Below are 18,333 nucleotides of genomic sequence, written 5' to 3'. Positions count from 1 at the left end.
CATTTTTTGCCCACAAAATACACATTCACTCCACTTTACAGTACATTCTGTGAAGCTCTTTGAGACGTTTCGAAGATGTGATAAAGCGCTGTATCAAATACAAGGACTATTATTATTTGGGGGGGTGGGGGGAGAGGATGGGGCGATGTACACAGGACAAACTGTAATAACCAGCTTTATATCATTTACAAAAATATTACGTACATTACAACAAAACACAACTTTGAATCGAAACCCGGATCTGAGCAAACATGGGAATGTGGGAATGTGGCAAAACCAGTGGGAAAAGAAAACACAAAACACTTCTTTTTGTTTCCTTTTTGAAAAGTTTTTGCTTTTTACAAAACTCCTGCCCTGAGGCCGGCCTCACCACAACCTGTGTCTGCTCTCCCCCCCGCCCCCCCTGCTCTGAGCCCCCACCCCCCCACCCCCCAGTCACACTGAGCTCCTGCCCTCCCCCCCGCACAGTCACTGAGACCCTGGTGCTCTGTGTCTCGATGTGTCTTTGTGTCTCTCCCCTCTCATTTTCTCTCTCGCTCTGTCTCTAATCTCTGTGTCTCTCTCCTCTCATTTTCTCGCTCTGTCTCTCCTTCTCACCCTCATCATCTCATTCTCTCTCATCGTCTCCTCTCACACTGTCACTCATTCTCTGTTGATTTCTTTCTGTCACACTCTCTTGTTCTCTCTCTCCATGTCTGGCATCAGAAGTTGTGGAACAGGAAGCTGGTGGAGAGAGTGGGTTATGTCACACTGTGAAAGGGGTGGGTGGCGGTGGGGGTCAGTGTCAGTGTGTGGGGGGTATAGGGTGGGGGTATCAGTGTGTGGAGTATAATGTCCCCTGATCCCCTCTTGGGGAGAGGGGCAGTGGGAGGGGCTGAGCGAGACCCATCCCGGAGCCTTTGGCTTGACAGAGTTGGAGAAATTGGTGTTCTGTTTACATTTTTTTCCTGAAACACAAATTTCTTCTCAACATTTTACACTGAATTTGTCATGTGCCGACTCCGTCAGAGCCTCCTGTGAGCCGGCTGTGCCCCGGCTAGCGACCCGGCTCGGCACGGCTCAGCTCAGCCCAGCTCGGTGTGCGAGTCCAACACCTCCGGCAAGAGCAGCGTGAGTCAGTCAGTCGGTCTGTCGGTCGGATTGCCGGGTGTCTGGCTGGGCTGGCAGGCTGTGTCTGTCTCTGTGTCTGTGTCTGTGCTGGGCCGCTCACACCTTGTAGTAGATGTTGGCGGGGCTCTGTGGCGGTAGCTCCTGTACGATGTACACGGGATGACCATAGTCTCCGCTCACCTTCTCGTAGTGTGGGCAGTAGTTGTTCTCGTTAGTCCTGAGGGGGATGATGATGTCGCTCGGCTCGGAACCAGCGTTGCCACCAGTGACCTTGGGACCGGCCAGTGTGGTGAGAGACAGCACCGCAGAGCGTTGCTCACCGCTCTTACGCTGCCGCTTGCGGAACTTGATGAGCAGCACCACGAGGAAGATGATGATGAGGATGAAGACCACACAGCCGGCACCGATGGCCGCAAAGAGCGCAGCCTTAGGGCCTAAGGTTTCATCCTGTTTGTTCAGCTTGTCCTTCATCTGGCTGCCCGTGCCTGGTGGAGAGTGAGAGAAAGAGAGAGAGAGAGTGTGTGAGAGTTTGTGTATGCGAGAGAGGGAGAGAGTGTGTATGTGAGAGTGTGTATGTGAGAGAGAGTGTATGTGAGAGAGTGTATGTGAGAGAAAGAGAGTGTGTGAAAGAGAGAGGGAGTGTGTGAGAGAGTTTGTGTTTGCGAGAGGGGGAGCGAGAGACAACTTGTGAGAGATGGAGTGCATATGAGAGACAGAGTGTATGAGAGAATGAGAGGGAGAGAGGGTAACATACCCCCTTCCCCTGGCTGTGGGGGGCCGCTGTATGGAGGCTCTGAGCCCCCTGGCTGGCCCTCAGTGCGGGGGTGGTCCCAGGGGGCTGTCACGCCTGTCACGGTGGGCTCCGCCTCTGTGTGATCAGAAATGAATTATAAATGATTATTGTTTAAATGATTCCAGACAATATTCCAGCTTTGCCGCTGTTATATCATGTATTACTGTGGCTGAGCAAACAGCCTGACAGACCATCACTGCACAGGCTCCGGGACACTGAGCTAACAGCGACCCCGAAAGCCTGATGTGACTGAGGGTCGGGGAGGGAGGGCATTCCTAACCCCCACCCCCCCAAGCCAGAGCCTCGCCATCACACTCAGCACCAAACTGGGGAGTGTGGGACGAGGGTGTGTGAGGCCTGGTGCCCGGGGGAGGTGGGGGGGGCACTGGCTGGGTCAGACGTGCTGATCTTTGTGACAGTCTCACCTTGTCCAACCTTCACGACTATCTTCATGGAGCGGGTCAGGCACACTCCTCCTTTCCTCTTCTCCAGGCCCCCCAGTGTGCCGTCTGACGTCGCTGAGAGAGAGAGAGAGAGAGAGAGAGAGGGAGTGTCTCCCAGTGCCTCACTAACTATCACCGTCACGTGTAGTGACTGTGTATTTGTCAGCAAAAATGCAACAAGTGTGTATAGAGCGAGAGAGAGAAACAGAAGAGAGGGGACAGGCCGAGTGAGAGGAGAAGAGAGAGAAAGGGGGGAGAGGATAGAGAAAGGGGGGAGAGGCCCCTCACACCACAGCTGTGAGGCGAATGGACAATTTACCTCGATCAACCCGTTCAGATGGGAAACATTAACACACACCGAGCAGAGCTAACACTCTCCCCAGAACTGCACCCTCCCTCCCTCTCTCTGTTCCTTTCATTTTCTCCTTTCATTTTCTTTCTTCCTCTCTTTCTTACTTTTCTCCACCCCCACCCCCTCGCTGGGCGGCTGTGTGCAGCTCGTTTACATTCAGGCTGTTAAGCCTGGTGTTGGAGTCAGGCCAAGTGTGGCGCTCACTGAGCAAATAGCTGAATGCTTGTTCCCTCCCAGGATTAGATTTGTGCGGAGACCTGGTTTATATTATGCATCAGCCTCGTGTACATACATTCCCCTCCCCCCCTCCCACTGCCTGCCCCAGACTGTGTTCCCTCTCACCATCTCAGCCTCGTCTCCACATTAACACAAATATCACATCCCCACAACTTCTGTCCAGGGACTGATTTACACCCCCACAAACACACTTTTACACCAACAACGGTTAGAGACACAGTAAAGCTCCCTCTACACTGTGCGTCCATACTCCCAGGTCAGGGTTAGAGACAGAGGCAGAATCTCTTTACTATCACCCTACAGAAAGGTCAAAACACTAATCCATGGGAGGCAGGTGGGAATGGGGTGATTCTGGGGGAGTGAGGGGCAGGGATTGGGGGGAGTGAGGGGCAAGGATTGGGGGGAGTGAGGGGATATAAAACAAAGGCAAACGTACTGGGGAAACATTGGCAGCCGCACAGTTGATAGGCTGGCCACACCGACATTGGCACTCCCTGTGTTGGAATGTTAAACTGATTTGTTTTAGGAATGCAATCAGCTAACCCAGCACAGAGAGTGAGAGGCACACACACAGAAACAGAGGCACACACACACAAAGACAGAGTTAGACACACACAGAGTCAGAGACGTGCACACACAAAAACACATAGACACACACACGTATATGTGTGTGTATGTGTCTCTGTGTGTGTGTCTCTGTGCAGAGACAGAGACACACATACAAAGTCTAGAGACACACAGAGTCAGAGACATACAGAGAGAGAGACCCATAGAGACAGAGAAGGAGAGACATACATGCAGGGGTGTGGGAGCACTAGGTGGGGGAGTGGGGGCTGGGGGGGCAGTGTACGGGCACTTACAGGTGATGAAGTAATCCTGTCCCCTCTTGAATTCGAGACCCCGGTGGTTAGGGCTGACCTCCTGGAACTTGATGGTGTGGATGATCTTTTGGTCAGGTTTGTCACAGGAGAAGAGGACGTGAGGGTTGATGACAGTGTTACATGTGTCCGCCTGCTCGCGGCTCACCAGGTAAACACGGTAATACTCGTACTGTTCCGGCCCCTTAGGGCAGACCAGGTCCAAACGGTCTCCAATCTGAGGGTATAACACCAGCCCCTTCCCAGCTTGGAACCTGCCAGAGAGAGCGAGAGAGAGAGAGCTCAGTGTGGGTCACTACACATAATACATCCCACACAGTCACCAATACACCCCCCTTCCACCATACCATCAACCCTGAGTGAGACCCAGTGTGAGGCTAAAAGCGTGAGGTGTCTTGTAGCTCAGTGGTTAGAGCGTCCACCTCAGTTTGATTCCTGGACAGGTCAGGGTGAAACCTTAGGGAAGTTTCCTTACTCCATACACCTCTGTTTACCCAGCAGAATGTAGAAACATAGTTATCAGTCAATTGGTGGATCGCTTTCTGAGGGGTAATAACCTTGCTCAAAAAAATTGGTCACTCAATCCACGACTGTTTGTGGACATTGCCTGGCACAATTGGCTGCTGCGTTTTCACCACAAAGTACACAGTCACTACACTTTACAATATATCCTGCAAAATCTTTGAAATGTCACAACGACGTGATAAAGCACTATATCAAATGCAAGGATTATTATTATTGTAAAAGCCCGTGGAGTGTAGAAGGAAGGGAAGCATGTGTTGGTGTTAGCATGTGCCAGTTACATACATGGACCAGGCAGCTAACGGGACAATGTTACTCACATCACAAACACAATTACATCCCCAGAGAGAGAGCAATTAATATTACTGCTGTATGTTGATACAGTCAGTGACACATCCTCACCAACACAGCCACAGTCTACATGGCTTCCCACCCAACTACAAACCACACCCACATCAGACCACGTTGAATGCTCCCTCCCTCTCACTGTCTCTCTCCCTCGTCACTAACACGATGGGTAGAGCACCAGCACTGACAGGGACAAGCTATCGTGTCAGGCTGTATGAACAGTGCAGTGTTGGACAGGCCAGTGTCTGAGACCAGTCATTCCCACCGAAGGGCAGACCACAGGGTGAGATTAGCGAGTTGTCCATCCATCCATTCCGCTCTGTTGCCCTTAATTCCCTGTCACTGTAAGCGGAGCGCAGGGTTTGATCAGGTTATAAACTCCATTACAGGCAGGGGGAGGAATGAGCAAGCAGCTGGTGGGATTAGCACTCCCGCTCTCATGTCCTCACTGCTCACAGCACTGAATGCCACAACTAATCCGGGAAAAGTCAGAACATTAAGGTTTTAAGAGAGACAGATGGTGACAAGATGAGACTTTAAATCTGGAATTCCGCTTCTCTTAATACAGGACCATCCTAGACTGTAATATCATAATAATAATCCTTGCGTTTGAGATCACGCCTTCGAGATGTCTCAAAGCACTTCACAGAATACACTGTAAAATGAATTGACTGCATATTTGTGGGTGAAACGTGGCAGCCAATTGCGCACAGCAGCGTCCCACAAACAGTTGTGGATTGAGTAACCACAATTTTTTAAAAAATTTTTTTTGAAGGGATTATTATCCCCGGAAAAGTGATTTGCCAATCGACCAACAACCAGAATCCTACTTCTCGGTAAACAGAGGTATGTGGAATAAGGAAACTTGCTTAATGTTTCGCCCCACCCGGGATTGAACCCAGACTGTAATATACTGTACAGGCACAGACTGTAATATACTGTACAGGCAGCTGTAATATTCTGTACACACGCAGGTTGTAATATTGTGTACACACAGACTGTAATATACTGTACGCACACAGACTGTAATATACAGTAAACACACAGACTGTAATAAACAAAACAAAAATTACATTTATAGCGCCCTTCATGTCGGGAGGACGTCCCAAAGCACTTTGTAATATACTGTAAACACACAGACTGTAACATAGTGTACGCACACAGACTGTAATATAGTGTATACACACACTGTAACATAGTGTATAAGCACAGACTGTAACAACACAGGCTGTAATATAGTGTACACACACACACTGTAATATAGTGTACACACACACAGTGTAATACAGTGTACACACAGTAATATAGTGTACACACACACACTGTAATATAGTGTACACACACACACTGTAATATAGTGTACACACACACACTGTAATACAGTGTACACACAGTAATATAGTGTACACACACACACTGTAATATAGTGTACACACATACACACCATAATATAGTGCACACACACAGTAATATAGTGTACACACACAGGCTGATGCTGCTCTCACTACACGGTCTGTGTAACACGGGGCCCCTCTCCCGCTCCATGTTGAATTGAATATCAGAGTGTAACTGGAGCCAGGTGTGGGGGCCAGTTGTCTGTGCAGTGAGGGGAGGAAGGCCCCACACCCTGAGCTCGAGAGGTTAAGGGCATCAATAACGTCTCCCAACAGGAGAGAAGCAAAGTCGCCCCCTTTGTGTTTGTGCCCCTCTCAGTGAGCCAACCCACAACACACGCTCAGCCTCGGGCCTGGCATGGAGGCCTATTCAGAGCTGAAGCCAGACAGGGCCTCATTCTCTCCTCCCTTTGGAGTACAGCAATTGGTCACTGAGGCCTGGAGACTATGTTCGTGTTACCACGGAAACCCCCGCCAGCCCCTTCTCCATGTGAGACGGCTATTTTTCTCTCTGGGCCTCTTTGTGTCTGTTTAAATCAAGCCGCGCGGAGTGTGTGATAGCATTTACTGTGAAGGCATCTGCTGCACAGTCTCTTAACACAATTAATTCTCATTAAAACGGCATCAATCTCCTCCTCGTGTTCATGTACCCAGGCCGGACACACGGTTTTCCACATTTCCCCTCTGAACACATGTGACCCCTCCCAGTGCCGCCCCCCCATTTATTTACAGCTTCACCCTGTTTGTCCCCCCACCACGAAACACATCATTCCCCCCCCCCCACACATGCCCCACCCTCACTCATCCCCCCCCTCCACACACACGCATCCACACCCCTCCCCCCACACACACACACACACACACACACACATTCCTCCAAAGACACATCTATTCTGCCCCCCAACACACACAGATGGGGCCGAGAGGGGTGGGGGGAGGGAGGGACAAGAAAGAAATGGGAGGACGAGACGGGGACAGGATGAACTTCAAAGACAGACAGAGTGCAGGCTGTGGAGGGGGACATGTTCTGTGTTGTGAACAGCGTGTTCTGGCTCTGACTCAGACACATATCATTATCTCGCCAGCAGCGAGCAATTACTGACTCGCTTCCAATCTCCAATCTGTCCCAGATGGCTTCCCAAGTATCCTAACCACACTTACAGCACACTCTGCAAACTCACACAGGCCATTCCCCCCTCATGTCTGTGCTGGGGCTTGCTCTCCCACTGGAGCTCTCTAACCCCATTCCCTGCTCTCTCTCCCCCCATGGTGTCTGTGCTGGGGCTCGCTCCCCCACTGGAGTTCTTTAACCCCATTCCCTGCTCTCTCTCCCCCCATGGTGTCTGTGCTGGGGCTCGCTCCCCCACTGGAGCTCTCTAACCCCATTCCCTGCTCTCTCTCCCCCCATGGTGTCTGTGCTGGGGCTCGCTCCCCCACTGGAGCTCTCTAACCCCATTCCCTGCTCTCTCTCCCCATCATGCTGGTGCTCGCTCACAACAGGTCAGTTTCACTCTATACCATGTGCACAGACTCCAAAATCCCTGTTAAACTGCGGGTTCCAGTGGATGCTAAAAAGATACCCCAACGCTACAGTAAAGAGTTGGGATCTTCTCCCAGGGCCTGGCCAACAATCCCGGGTGGGGCTGGGGAGGACACTAAACAGAGAGCACAGTGATGGGTTGGGGGGGTGGGGGGGAACACTGGCAGGAAAGTCTCCTCAGGTCCAGGCAGGGACAATGGAGCAGCAGGGAAGCGCCCAGGCCAGGCCAGGCCGTCACCTGCCAACATTCAGATTCCTTTCAATAGAGCCTCAAACTATCTGAGAGGCCAACACAGCGAGCGAGCACATGGGTAGGTATGGAGAGGCTGATCAACGCACAAAGCCCTGAGAGACTGCAAGAGAAAGTGAGAAGAGGGAGTGGGAGAACAAGCAAGTGAAAAGCTGAGAGTGAGAGCAAGAGATAGAGAGTAAGACCACGAGAGAGCGAGAGAATGCAAGAGATAGTAAGAGTTAGCGAAAGAGATGACACAGACACACTCACACATGCACACACACACTCTCACACACAAACTCAAACACACTCACACACACACACACACTCACTCTCACACACACTTACACATGCTCACACATACTCTCACACACAAAAACACACTCACACACACACTCTCAGAAACACACACACTCTCACACACAAACTCAAACACTCACACATGCTCACAAACGCACTCACAAACACACTCACACGCTCACACTCACACAAACGCTCACACACAAACACACACACTCACACAATCTCACAAACACACACACTCTCACACACACAAACACAGATATAGACACTTCGTTATTTCATAATTCATTTCAATTCACATTCCTTAACATTTGTGCAATTTCAGTGCAGTCTGTCATTTTCTTCACTTCCTGTGCATTATTCAGTGTCTGTTCATTGTCTCGTCTGGCTCAAGAGCACGTCAATCTAACTGCTGGGGCTCTCTCCCCCACTGGAGCTCTCTACTCTAACCCCATTCCCTGCTCTCTCTCTCGCCCCATCGTGTCTGTGCTGGGGCTCGCTCCCCCATTCTCTCCTCTAACCCCATTCCCTCCTCTCTCTCTCGCCCCATCGTGTCTGTGCTGGGACTCGTTCTACTCTAATTACATTTTGCAATTTTCCTCTTTAAATGTTTATCTAATTCCCTTTTAAATGTTGTTTTGGTCTCAGACTCAACAACTTGTGACCACATTCCCTGTGTAATCAGGCTGGATGTGAAAGAAAATAATCCCTGCATTTGGTGCTTTATACTTTGGGAGGACATCTCAAAGAGCTTCCTGGGATTTACTGTGAAGTGCAGTGACTGTACATTTTGTCGGTGAATGCAGCAACTAATTTGTTCACAACCACATTACACAAACAGTCATGAAGTGAGTGATCAATGTTATCTGGGGGATTGTCAGCCAGGATACCGGGAGAGAGAGAGAAAGTCCCTTCTCTTTTCCACTAGCCCCGCAGGATGTTTCACTCGCCCCACCACCCCCGAGCAAGCTCAGACGGGGAGCTCAGTTTAAAGTCTCATCGAAAGATGTCGCCTCCGTCAACACAATGCTCACCTCATCACTGCGCTGCAGCGTCAGCCTAAACTGTGAGCTCAAAGTCCCTGATGTGGGGCTCGAACCCACAACCATCTGACTCAGAAACGAGTTTGAGCATCTGAGCCAGGCTGACACCCCTAAGACATAATTCTTCTTCACTCTTCAGGCAGTGTAGTTATCCTGGTTTATAATCTCCTCACATCCAAATTCATCCTCAAATTGCCTGGCGGCTGCTCTCAGCACTGTGTGTGTGGACGTCACTGGCACAACATCAGCTGCCACATTTACCTCCATAACATTCACTTCCTTTCTCATCAATCGTAGTGTGTGAAGCCCTGCAAGATGTTACTTTTATGTGAAAGGCGCTCAGTAAATGTAAGTGATGAAGCACTTTATAATAAGTTTCTTTGACATGAAAGACATGCAAATGTAAAACTCACTCAAACACCCACCACTCCCCTACCCACACACATCAGAGACTCACAGACACCCACAAACACACACACAGACAGGTACACAAACACAGTCAGATGGATAGACACACAGACACATATCTCCAGGGTGGTAAGAGATAACGGGAAACGCAGCAAGAGCAACCCTGTCTACCTAAAATTCAGTCACTACACTTGACCTAATTCCCTGTAAAGCATTGTGAGATATTTTTAACCCTATAAACTGCTGTAAAAATGAAGTTTTCTCTCTCGCCCCCCCCCCACCCCTCTCCCTCCCCTGCCCATTTCCTCTCCAATTCTGTGTGTAACTGGAGGAACATTGTATGATGTCAGGACGGTTGAGAACAGAGGTGGTGACCATGTGAGGTTAAACCTCTGCTTCTTGCTACTCCTCCGCTCTGAACCAGCGCTTGCTTTCAGCCTGTTTCCGCGTTATGGCCTGTTAGTGCCCCCCTCCCCCTGCTGCCCCCCTCCCCACCCACACTGTCCCCTCGCCCCCCCACCGCCACTACACCCCTCTTACACGCGGTTAGGGTCAGGCTGAGTAGCACTGAGGCAAGTTGTTAAACCAAGCTCCCGTCTGTGCCTGTCTGGGCGGACGTTAAAGATCCTTCGATACTATTGGAAAAGAGAAGAGAGATTCTCTCTCTCTCTCTCCTGGTGTCCTGGCCAACAATCCCCCGGAATAACACTCTGTGTGTGTGTTAGTGATGTCGTGGTGCACAGACAGACAGGCTGCTGTATTGTGTACAAATAGCCGGCGCTGACAAACAGGAATGGACAACACACTGTTTGCCCGATGATTATGTGTCGGCCTTCGCTTCTCTGAAAAGCTGTTCATCCCAACCCCCATCCCCTCTTTCCCCTATTCCCCCCCTCCAGCAATAACATCCACCCCTTACACATTCGTCAACAGTGATTAATGTGATTAACCTTGAGACATCTCCACATATACGTCTCTATAACATCTGAAGGTTCTCACAACAGGCAGACCAAGGGGAAGCATAAAGGGGAACACAGATGGGGGGAAAGGGGAGCACGGGATGGGGAGTGGGGGGGGAGAGAGGGCTAGCTAATGTGAAAGCTCCGGCCGCTGATGACAAACACAGAGCAGCAGCATAGTTCCTTGTGGGGCCTGGCTGTCCGCAGCAGGAATCTGTGCTGGTAACATCCCCCTGGCCTCTCCTCTCCCTGGTAACACAGCCACCAGACACACAGCCATCAGACAGACACACTGCAGCCACCAGACACACATTAGAATACATTAGAATATACAGCACAGAAACAGGCCATTCTGATCTATGCCGGGGTTTATGCTCCACATTAGCCCCTCCTGCCCTTCCTCAACTAAGCCTTCAAGCATAACCTTCTATTCCTTTCTCCCTCGTGTACCTATCTCGCTTCCCTTTAAATACATCTGTGCTATTTGCCTCAACAACTCCTTGTGGTAGAATGTTCCACATTCCCACTGCTCTCTATGTGAAGTAATTTCTTCTATCTTCCCTATTTGATCTATTTGTGACTATTTGATATTGATGGCCTCTCCCCCACAAGTGGAAACATCTTCCCTATGTTGACCCTATCCAAACCTTTCATCATTTTGAAGACCTCTATCAGGTCACCCCTTACTCTCCTCTTTTCAAGAGAAAAGAATCCAGGTATGTTCAGCCTTTCCCGATAGGTATAATCTCTCAGTTCTAGGATCATCCTTGTGAATCTCCTTTGCACCCTCTCCAGTGCTTCTACGTCCCTTCTATAATGTAGGGACCAGATCTGCACACAGTATCCTAAGTGTGATCAATATACACACGGCAGCCAGCAATGTGTGTGCAGATAAGGAGAGTCTGTATATCACAGTCTAGGACCTGACCAGTGATTCCCACCCACAAAAACCCTCCATCTCACTGCCTAACTCATTTCTCTCTCTCTCTCAAACAGTTTCTCTCTTTCATACATTCTCTCACTTTTCCATGACAACAACTTGCATTTATACAGCACCCCTCACACAGGATAGCATCTTCTTTTCCACACATACACACTCTCTCTCTCTCTCTCTGTCCAGTTGCTAGTACTCTCCTATTCAGCCCAATTCTACCCTCAGTGTCTGCAAAGTCCATCCCCCTCATACTTTGACTGCCGTAACACTAACAACCCCCACCACCCCACTGGCTTCTCACACTGACCCCATCATCCCCCCCCACCCACCCCACTGGCCTCTCACACTGACCCCATCATCCCCCCCCCCACCCCACTGGCCCTCACACTGACCCCATCATCCCCCCACCCACCCCACTGGCCTCTCACACTGACCCCATCATCCCCCCCCACCCACCCAACTGGCTTCTCACACTGACCCCATCATCCCCCCCCACCCACCCCACTGGCTTCTCACACTGACCCCATCATCCCCCCCCACCCACCCCACTGGCCTCTCACACTGACCCCATCATCCCCCCCCACCCACCCAACTGGCTTCTCACACTGACCCCATCATCCCCCCCCACCCACCCCACTGGCTTCTCACACTGACCCCATCATCCCCCCCCACCCACCCCACTGGCTTCTCACACTGACCCCATCATCCCCCCCCACCCACCCCACTGGCCTCTCACACTGACCCCATCATCCCCCCCCACCCACCCAACTGGCTTCTCACACTGACCCCATCATCCCCCCCACCCACCCCACTGGCCCTCACACTGACCCCACCCCACTGGCCCTCACACTGACCCCACCCCACTGGCCCTCACAGTGACCCACCCACTGGCTGCCCTGGTGATAACCAGATCTTGGGAAGGACACTGCTGCCTGGTGATAACCAGATCTTGGGAAGGGACAGGAGAGAATGGCTTTATTGGGAGGAGGTGGATTCCTTGGGGACGCAGCGCTGGTGGCTGTTTATTTTTGCTGGCAGAGGCTGGGCACTAGGCCGCAGGCCTGGGCAGCGGGTCAGGCCGGCCCCAGGCTTGCTGAGCGCAGCAACACTACTCCATTGTTTGCTCCACTCCAGATGTGCATCTTCAGCTGCACAGCTGGGAACGTTCCAGAACAAACACTCTATCCAACCGAGGCTCACTCAGCACTGAAAATACTGTACATTCTTTTATATTCTGTGTATAAAATATAATGTGTATGTGAGAGAGCGTTGTGTGTGTGTGTGAGAGAGACTGTACAAGAGCGCGTGTGTTGTGTATGTGTGAGTGAGAGCATGTAACGAGAGAGTGTGTGTGTGAGAGAGAGACCATATGAGAGAAAGTGTACAAGAGACAGAGAGTGAGTGTGTAATAGGGAGAATGTGTCTGTGTGTGAATGAGGGAGAGTACAAGAGAGTATGTACAAGAGAGAGAGAGAATGGGTGTATGTGTGAATAAAAGAGAAAGAGAGCACGAGAGAGAGTATGTGTGAGTGAGTGAGTGAGTGAGTGAGAGCATACAATAGAGTGTGTATGAGAGTATGTGTGTGTAAACATTCGAATACACAGTCACTACACTTTACAGAAACATCCTGTCAAGGGCTTTGAGATGTCTCAACGATGTGATAAGGTGTAAGGCTTATTATGATTATTATTGTTTGAGTAGGATACCTGCGAGAGGCCGGGAGAGGAACAAAGGAAACAAAGGCTAACATTCTCCAGGTGAAACCCCAAATCCCCGCCCCAGCCATTCACACAGCCCACCCCCCCCCCCCAGCCTGTACCCCGTTTGCTTTTGTCAACAACAAAAACACATTGCATTTATACAGCGGCCTTCACATTGGGAGGACGTCCCAAGGTGCTGGACAGTGAAGGGTTTGCACCTGAGTGGTGGTAGGGGTAGGAGGGTGTCCGAAGGCATGGTCAAAGTGGAAGATCTTGAGACGGTTCTTGAAGGAGGCGAGAGAGGGGCTACGGGATAGAGTTTCGGAGGATGGGGGCAGAAAGGCTGAAGGCCTGACCGGCGATGATTGCGCGGGCTGGTCGGGGGACCAGCTAGTGCCTACTGTGCGGAGGGAGCGGACAGCTTGGTAAAGGTTAAGTGGATCACAGGTAGGGAGGAGCAAGGCCGTGGAGGGTTTTAAAGGTTAAAATGTCTCGTCAAAACATCTCAGTCATCCATGAACAGCAGCCAAACACGGTGTGGGTCCGACCACATTGGGCAACGCTCACAGGCACAGACAAAGCCGTGCAACCAGGAGATTTAAAAAAAGCTCCCCTTCTCTCTCCTCTCCCCCTGCCAGGTCAGGGGCAGCCCAAGCTGGCATCTGGACCTGGGCCGAGCCACTCTGCGCAATCTCTCTCTCTCTCTTTGATGTGAAAGATGCTGTAAATGGTTGTTTAATGAAATGTCTGTGTATATTGTGTGCGAGAGACACACAGACAGAGACGGCTTTATTCCCCCCCGTTTGCTGTAAGTGGTGCCCGAGGCGAGGGAGGAGAGGTTTACTGTCTGCCAGAAACATCCACACAATTTTAATATCCCTTCCCAGGCTTCCGTCAGGTGGTGCCCACTCCCACCCCCACCCCCGACATCACACATATATAGACCCCCACCACACACACAGACAGATACAGACTCCCACACACATCACAGACCCACACCTTCACAGACAGACACATACAAACACACAGACTCACCAGCCCCCCACAGTAAACTGTCTGCCTTCACTTAACCCGCCCCCCACCCAGTGATTGCCCTGTGAGTGTGAGCCACTGTTACACATCAAACAGCAGGATTGACTTTGCTGTCAGTCTGGTTCCTGTATCCTCACCAGTTTTACTGCCTCTGCCCCAGACAGCAATCTGCACAGTTACCTCAGTAACAGCCAGCCCCCTCACCCCCCCCCCCCCCGCCCCTCCCTCCCAGCCAGCCCTGAGCCCCCCCCCAGCCACACCATCGCATCAGGATAATGACAAGGGATTTAAATTAACTGCAAGTCACACTGGGCTGGTTTGTCTGCCCAGATGACAGCTCCTGCTGTTCAGGGACACCCAGGAACCCCACCCAGCATCAATGACACTTGTAACATTGGCAGCGAATCCCTACTCCCATCCCTTCCCATTGTGGAGTCCTGTAGCTCAGTGGTTAGAGCACTCGCTTTGCAAGTGAGAGACCTGAGTTCAATTCCAGGCAGAGGGCGAAACCTTGGGCAAGTTTCCTTACTCCACACAGAGCCTAATAATAATCCTCCAAAACCAAAAACAATAATAAATTGGTCATTTTCAATCTATGACTGTTTGTGGGACATTGCTGTGCGCAATTGGCTGCCGCGTTCGCCCACAAATATACAGTCAATTCACTTTACAGTGTGTTCTGTGAAGCGCTTTGGGATGTCCTCCCGACGTGAAAAGCGCTATATCAAATGCAAGGATTATTATTATTATTACAGAGGAGCCAGCCCGGTTTCTCCCGGGACACAACATCAATCCCCAATACTGCTACCCCCTCCTCAAACCCCCACATCCCCTAACCCCCTCCCCACCGTATTCCCTAACCCACTCCGTCTCTCGTCCCCAACCCCCCACCGCATCCCCTAGCCCCCCCTCCCCCTCTCGTCCCCTACTCCCGCGGACCTGCACTCACCACTCGCTGTGGCAACTCAATCAATTCAAATGCTTTGTCATTTAACAAGGAAGGCGAAGGGAAGCTTGTTACACAGAAGGCTAATAAGATTGTGGAATGTCCCACCACAAGCGGCTGTTGAAGCCAAATCCATAACAGTGTTTAAAAAGGAATGGGATAAATACTTGAGAAGCAATATTACATGGTAAATTATAATCCTATAATTGTTGCATTTGATACGGCGCCTTTCACACTGGAAGCACATCTCAAATCATTTCACAGGATTTACTGTAAAGTGAAGTGACTGTGTGTTTTGTAGTTAATTATGAACACATAGCTGTGAAGTGGATGATTGATTTTATCTGGGGGATTGTCAACTACAGCACTGGGAGAGAGGAACTCCCCTCCCTGGCAGAAGTGGGAGAGAGCAGGGAATGGGATTAAAGTAGAGACCCTCACCCTGTGTGACCTGCATTGATGCCAAATCTTCACTCATTTGGTGGTTTTGAGGGGTGGGAGGGTGAGGAGGTGCTCTCTGTCACATATTTATCAGCCTTTCATTTTAATTAAAAACTTTCCAAAGAGCTGGGAGCAGAAAAACGTTGCATTCCACAGCACATTCCCCTCTGCTCTCCTCTCTCTCTGACAAGCACAGCTGAGGAAATGGGGCTCGGTTGATGAAACAGCTCAGAGGCTTCAGGGAGTTTATGAAACAACTGAGCCGGTGAAGAGCTGCTGCGTGTTCAGGGCTGGCAGGAGGTCAGTCTTCATTGTCACCCGACAGGCACCGACAGGAGCCACGTTAGCAGCACTTGTGACAACATGGCTCTCCCCCAGTGCTGTGCTGGAGGGGCAGCCTGGACGGGGAACTTAATGCGTAGCCTGAACAACAACAACTTCTGTTTATATGGTGCCTCTCACAGAGGGTAGTATCCCAGAGCACTTGACAGTGAACCCACAACCTGGAACCCCGAGACGAGCTGTGAGAGAGCCCAAGCCCCAGCCCTCGGGAGCAAGAGACTGAGGTTGGGTCGCTGGTCTAGAGCTGAGCTCCTCACTGAGCCAGACTGTCAGACCGGAATCAGCAGATTATATAATCTCCCAGAACAACCGACACCCGGACTGCACTGCCTCAGGTACCTCCCTCCCCCCACGGAGCTCTCAGCCCCCCTCCCTGCAGGGCTCTCTGTCTGTGACACACGGCAGGAGCTCGGGCCGACCCACTCAGCCCTGCTCCCCCCCCACTCCCTCACACAAACACGTTCCATGCACGTGGAGAGAGTGGTGTTTGATGTTTAGTGTATAACAGGCAAGTTTACAGCGAAGATGCTTTTGGTAGCAGATACTTCGCTCACAATTTCAAAGCTTTATTGATCGCAGCACCAAAGGGAGTGTGTTCAAATCAGCAGTGTGTTTACCCTCTCTCTCCCCCCAGCAGTGTATTTCCCCCCCACACCCCCCACTAGAGATCTCTATGTTAATCCTATTTTACAATCTTCCTCTCTGAATGTGTATCTAATTCCCGTTTAAATGTTGTTTTGGTCTCGGCCTCAACAGACACTTGTGAGCACGTTCCCCGTGTAATCAGCCTGGATGTGAAATGCATCCCCCCACGTCCCCCTATCACTGACAGCCCTGAGCTCACAACCCTGTGACTTGCAACCAGCAGCAATCATCTCTCATTCTCTCTCGTCTCAACCTCTCAAGAGTCTGATAACCTTCATTATACCCTCTCTTAACCTTCTCTGCTCCAGCAAATATACACCACGCTCTCATCTTATCATGTAATATAACCTTCTCCCCTGGGGGTGAGGGGATAGCGACGAGGAAGATATCAGAGACATATTAAGACAGAATTTGAAGGTAGAGAGGGAGGGAGGCAGAGAGCAGAGGTATGTGGATGGCTGGGACACTGGGGTTAAGGAGACGGTAGATTAGTGTCAGTGTTTCATTAACAGCTTTGATCCGTTGCTGGGGAGATACTGATGAATTGTAAACTGTCCTGGTATCTTATCACCATCTTGTGTTTACTGCCGGCCTCTCTCTCTCACCTGTAACCTGCCATAGTGACACTAACAGCCCACAGGCCTTGGGCTCCGCTCTATGAACATAGTCTTTTCATCAAAGATCTTTCTCCAGATCTCTGGGTCCGTCTCTCTGCTGAGTGGATCAGATTGGATCAGTCCAGCCAAGTCCCAGCCTTCCTTTCTCACCCCCAGCAGTACGTCAGGAGCCAAGTTTGTGCTGTTTTGTAACATGTTCCTTGTGAGAACAATCACAAGTAAACCATTAGCAAACGCTTCAAATTTCACTCCTAAGGTCTTCAATTTGGGAATTGAGTTATATTTACAGCATCAGAACGAGGTCAGTCAGTGCTGTCAGTGCCCGGGACTGCCCAGACACCTTCATACAGTGTGGCTAATGCAGTCCAGCATATTCCATTGCACACACACCTCAACAAACACAGCAATGCGTGTGGAAGTTGCAATATATGCACCGAACATTAGCACAATGTTTCACAACCTGAAAGGGTGGTGGAGGCCAATTCGATAACAACTTTTAAAAACGCGGTGGACGGGTATTTGAGGAGGACGGGTTTGCAGGGTTATGGGGAAAGGGCTGGGGAGTGGGATTGCAAATGCATTTAAACAGCACTTTTCCGGTTGGGAAGTCATCACAAGGTGCTGGACAGTCAGGGATTTGTATCCAAGCTGGTGGTTGGGATCAGGAAGGTGGAGGGCAGGGATGGTGGAGGTAGGAGGGTGACTGAAGGCGCTGTCAAAGAAGAGAGTCTTGAGACGTGACTTGACTGAGGCAAGGTAGGAAGTGAGGCGAAGGGACTGTGGATGGAGTTCCAGAAGGTGGGGGAAGAGAGGTTGAAGGCCCAACCGCCAATGTTGGGGCGGGCGGAGACATGGGAGCACGCTGGAGCTTGCTGAGCAGAGGAAGTGGACAGGTCGGTATCATGTCTGTTGCATTGCATGCCCAGCCTACAGCACGTTGTATGTAAACTCTGCCCAGCACATTCCAGTCACCCTCTATTCATGTATGTAAAATAATTGTGACTCTAGTCCGGGTGGACTTGTGAGTAAGCGGCTGTGTTTAACCTTTGGGAGGGAAGGTGTGTGTCAAGCCCACATTGTGTGGCTCCTGGATTGGGGAGGGTCAGGGCTTTG

The 18,333-nt window shown here is 50.8% G+C and overlaps 1 protein-coding gene across 2 annotated transcripts; it reads right to left on the bottom strand.

Moving 5' to 3' along the window:
• Nucleotides 1-643: 643 nt before the first annotated feature.
• LOC103189369 (ephrin-B1) lies at nucleotides 644-17,379 on the bottom strand. 2 transcript variants are annotated; one of them, XM_007909740.2, is made up of 5 exons: nucleotides 17,209-17,379; nucleotides 3,796-4,067; nucleotides 2,329-2,421; nucleotides 1,865-1,978; nucleotides 644-1,595 (listed from the first exon to the last, which is right to left on the bottom strand). In XM_007909740.2, exons 1-5 carry the CDS (start codon nucleotides 17,220-17,222, stop codon nucleotides 1,207-1,209), a joined length of 882 nt encoding a protein of 293 aa, XP_007907931.2. In that variant the 5' UTR covers nucleotides 17,223-17,379; the 3' UTR covers nucleotides 644-1,206. The 2 variants fall into 2 exon arrangements, with proteins under 2 accessions (XP_007907931.2, XP_042196795.1); XM_042340861.1 differs by lacking the exon at nucleotides 17,209-17,379 and adding an exon at nucleotides 9,187-9,235.
• Between the last annotated feature and the right edge of the window lie 954 nt (nucleotides 17,380-18,333).

The sequence above is a fragment of the Callorhinchus milii genome, unplaced genomic scaffold, assembly GCF_018977255.1.
Source record: "Callorhinchus milii isolate IMCB2004 unplaced genomic scaffold, IMCB_Cmil_1.0 Scaffold15, whole genome shotgun sequence".
In the NCBI taxonomy this organism is placed as follows: domain Eukaryota; kingdom Metazoa; phylum Chordata; class Chondrichthyes; order Chimaeriformes; family Callorhinchidae; genus Callorhinchus; species Callorhinchus milii.
This window is presented reverse-complemented; position numbering and strand designations above follow the sequence as displayed.

Coding starts and splice junctions, on each gene's coding strand:
- LOC103189369 (XM_007909740.2), bottom strand. Junction 1,979..2,328: donor AGTCGTGAAGGTTGGACAAG/GTGAGACTGTCA, acceptor CTGATCACACAG/AGGCGGAGCCCACCGTGACA. Junction 1,596..1,864: donor CCCACAGCCAGGGGAAGGGG/GTATGTTACCCT, acceptor ACTCTCCACCAG/GCACGGGCAGCCAGATGAAG.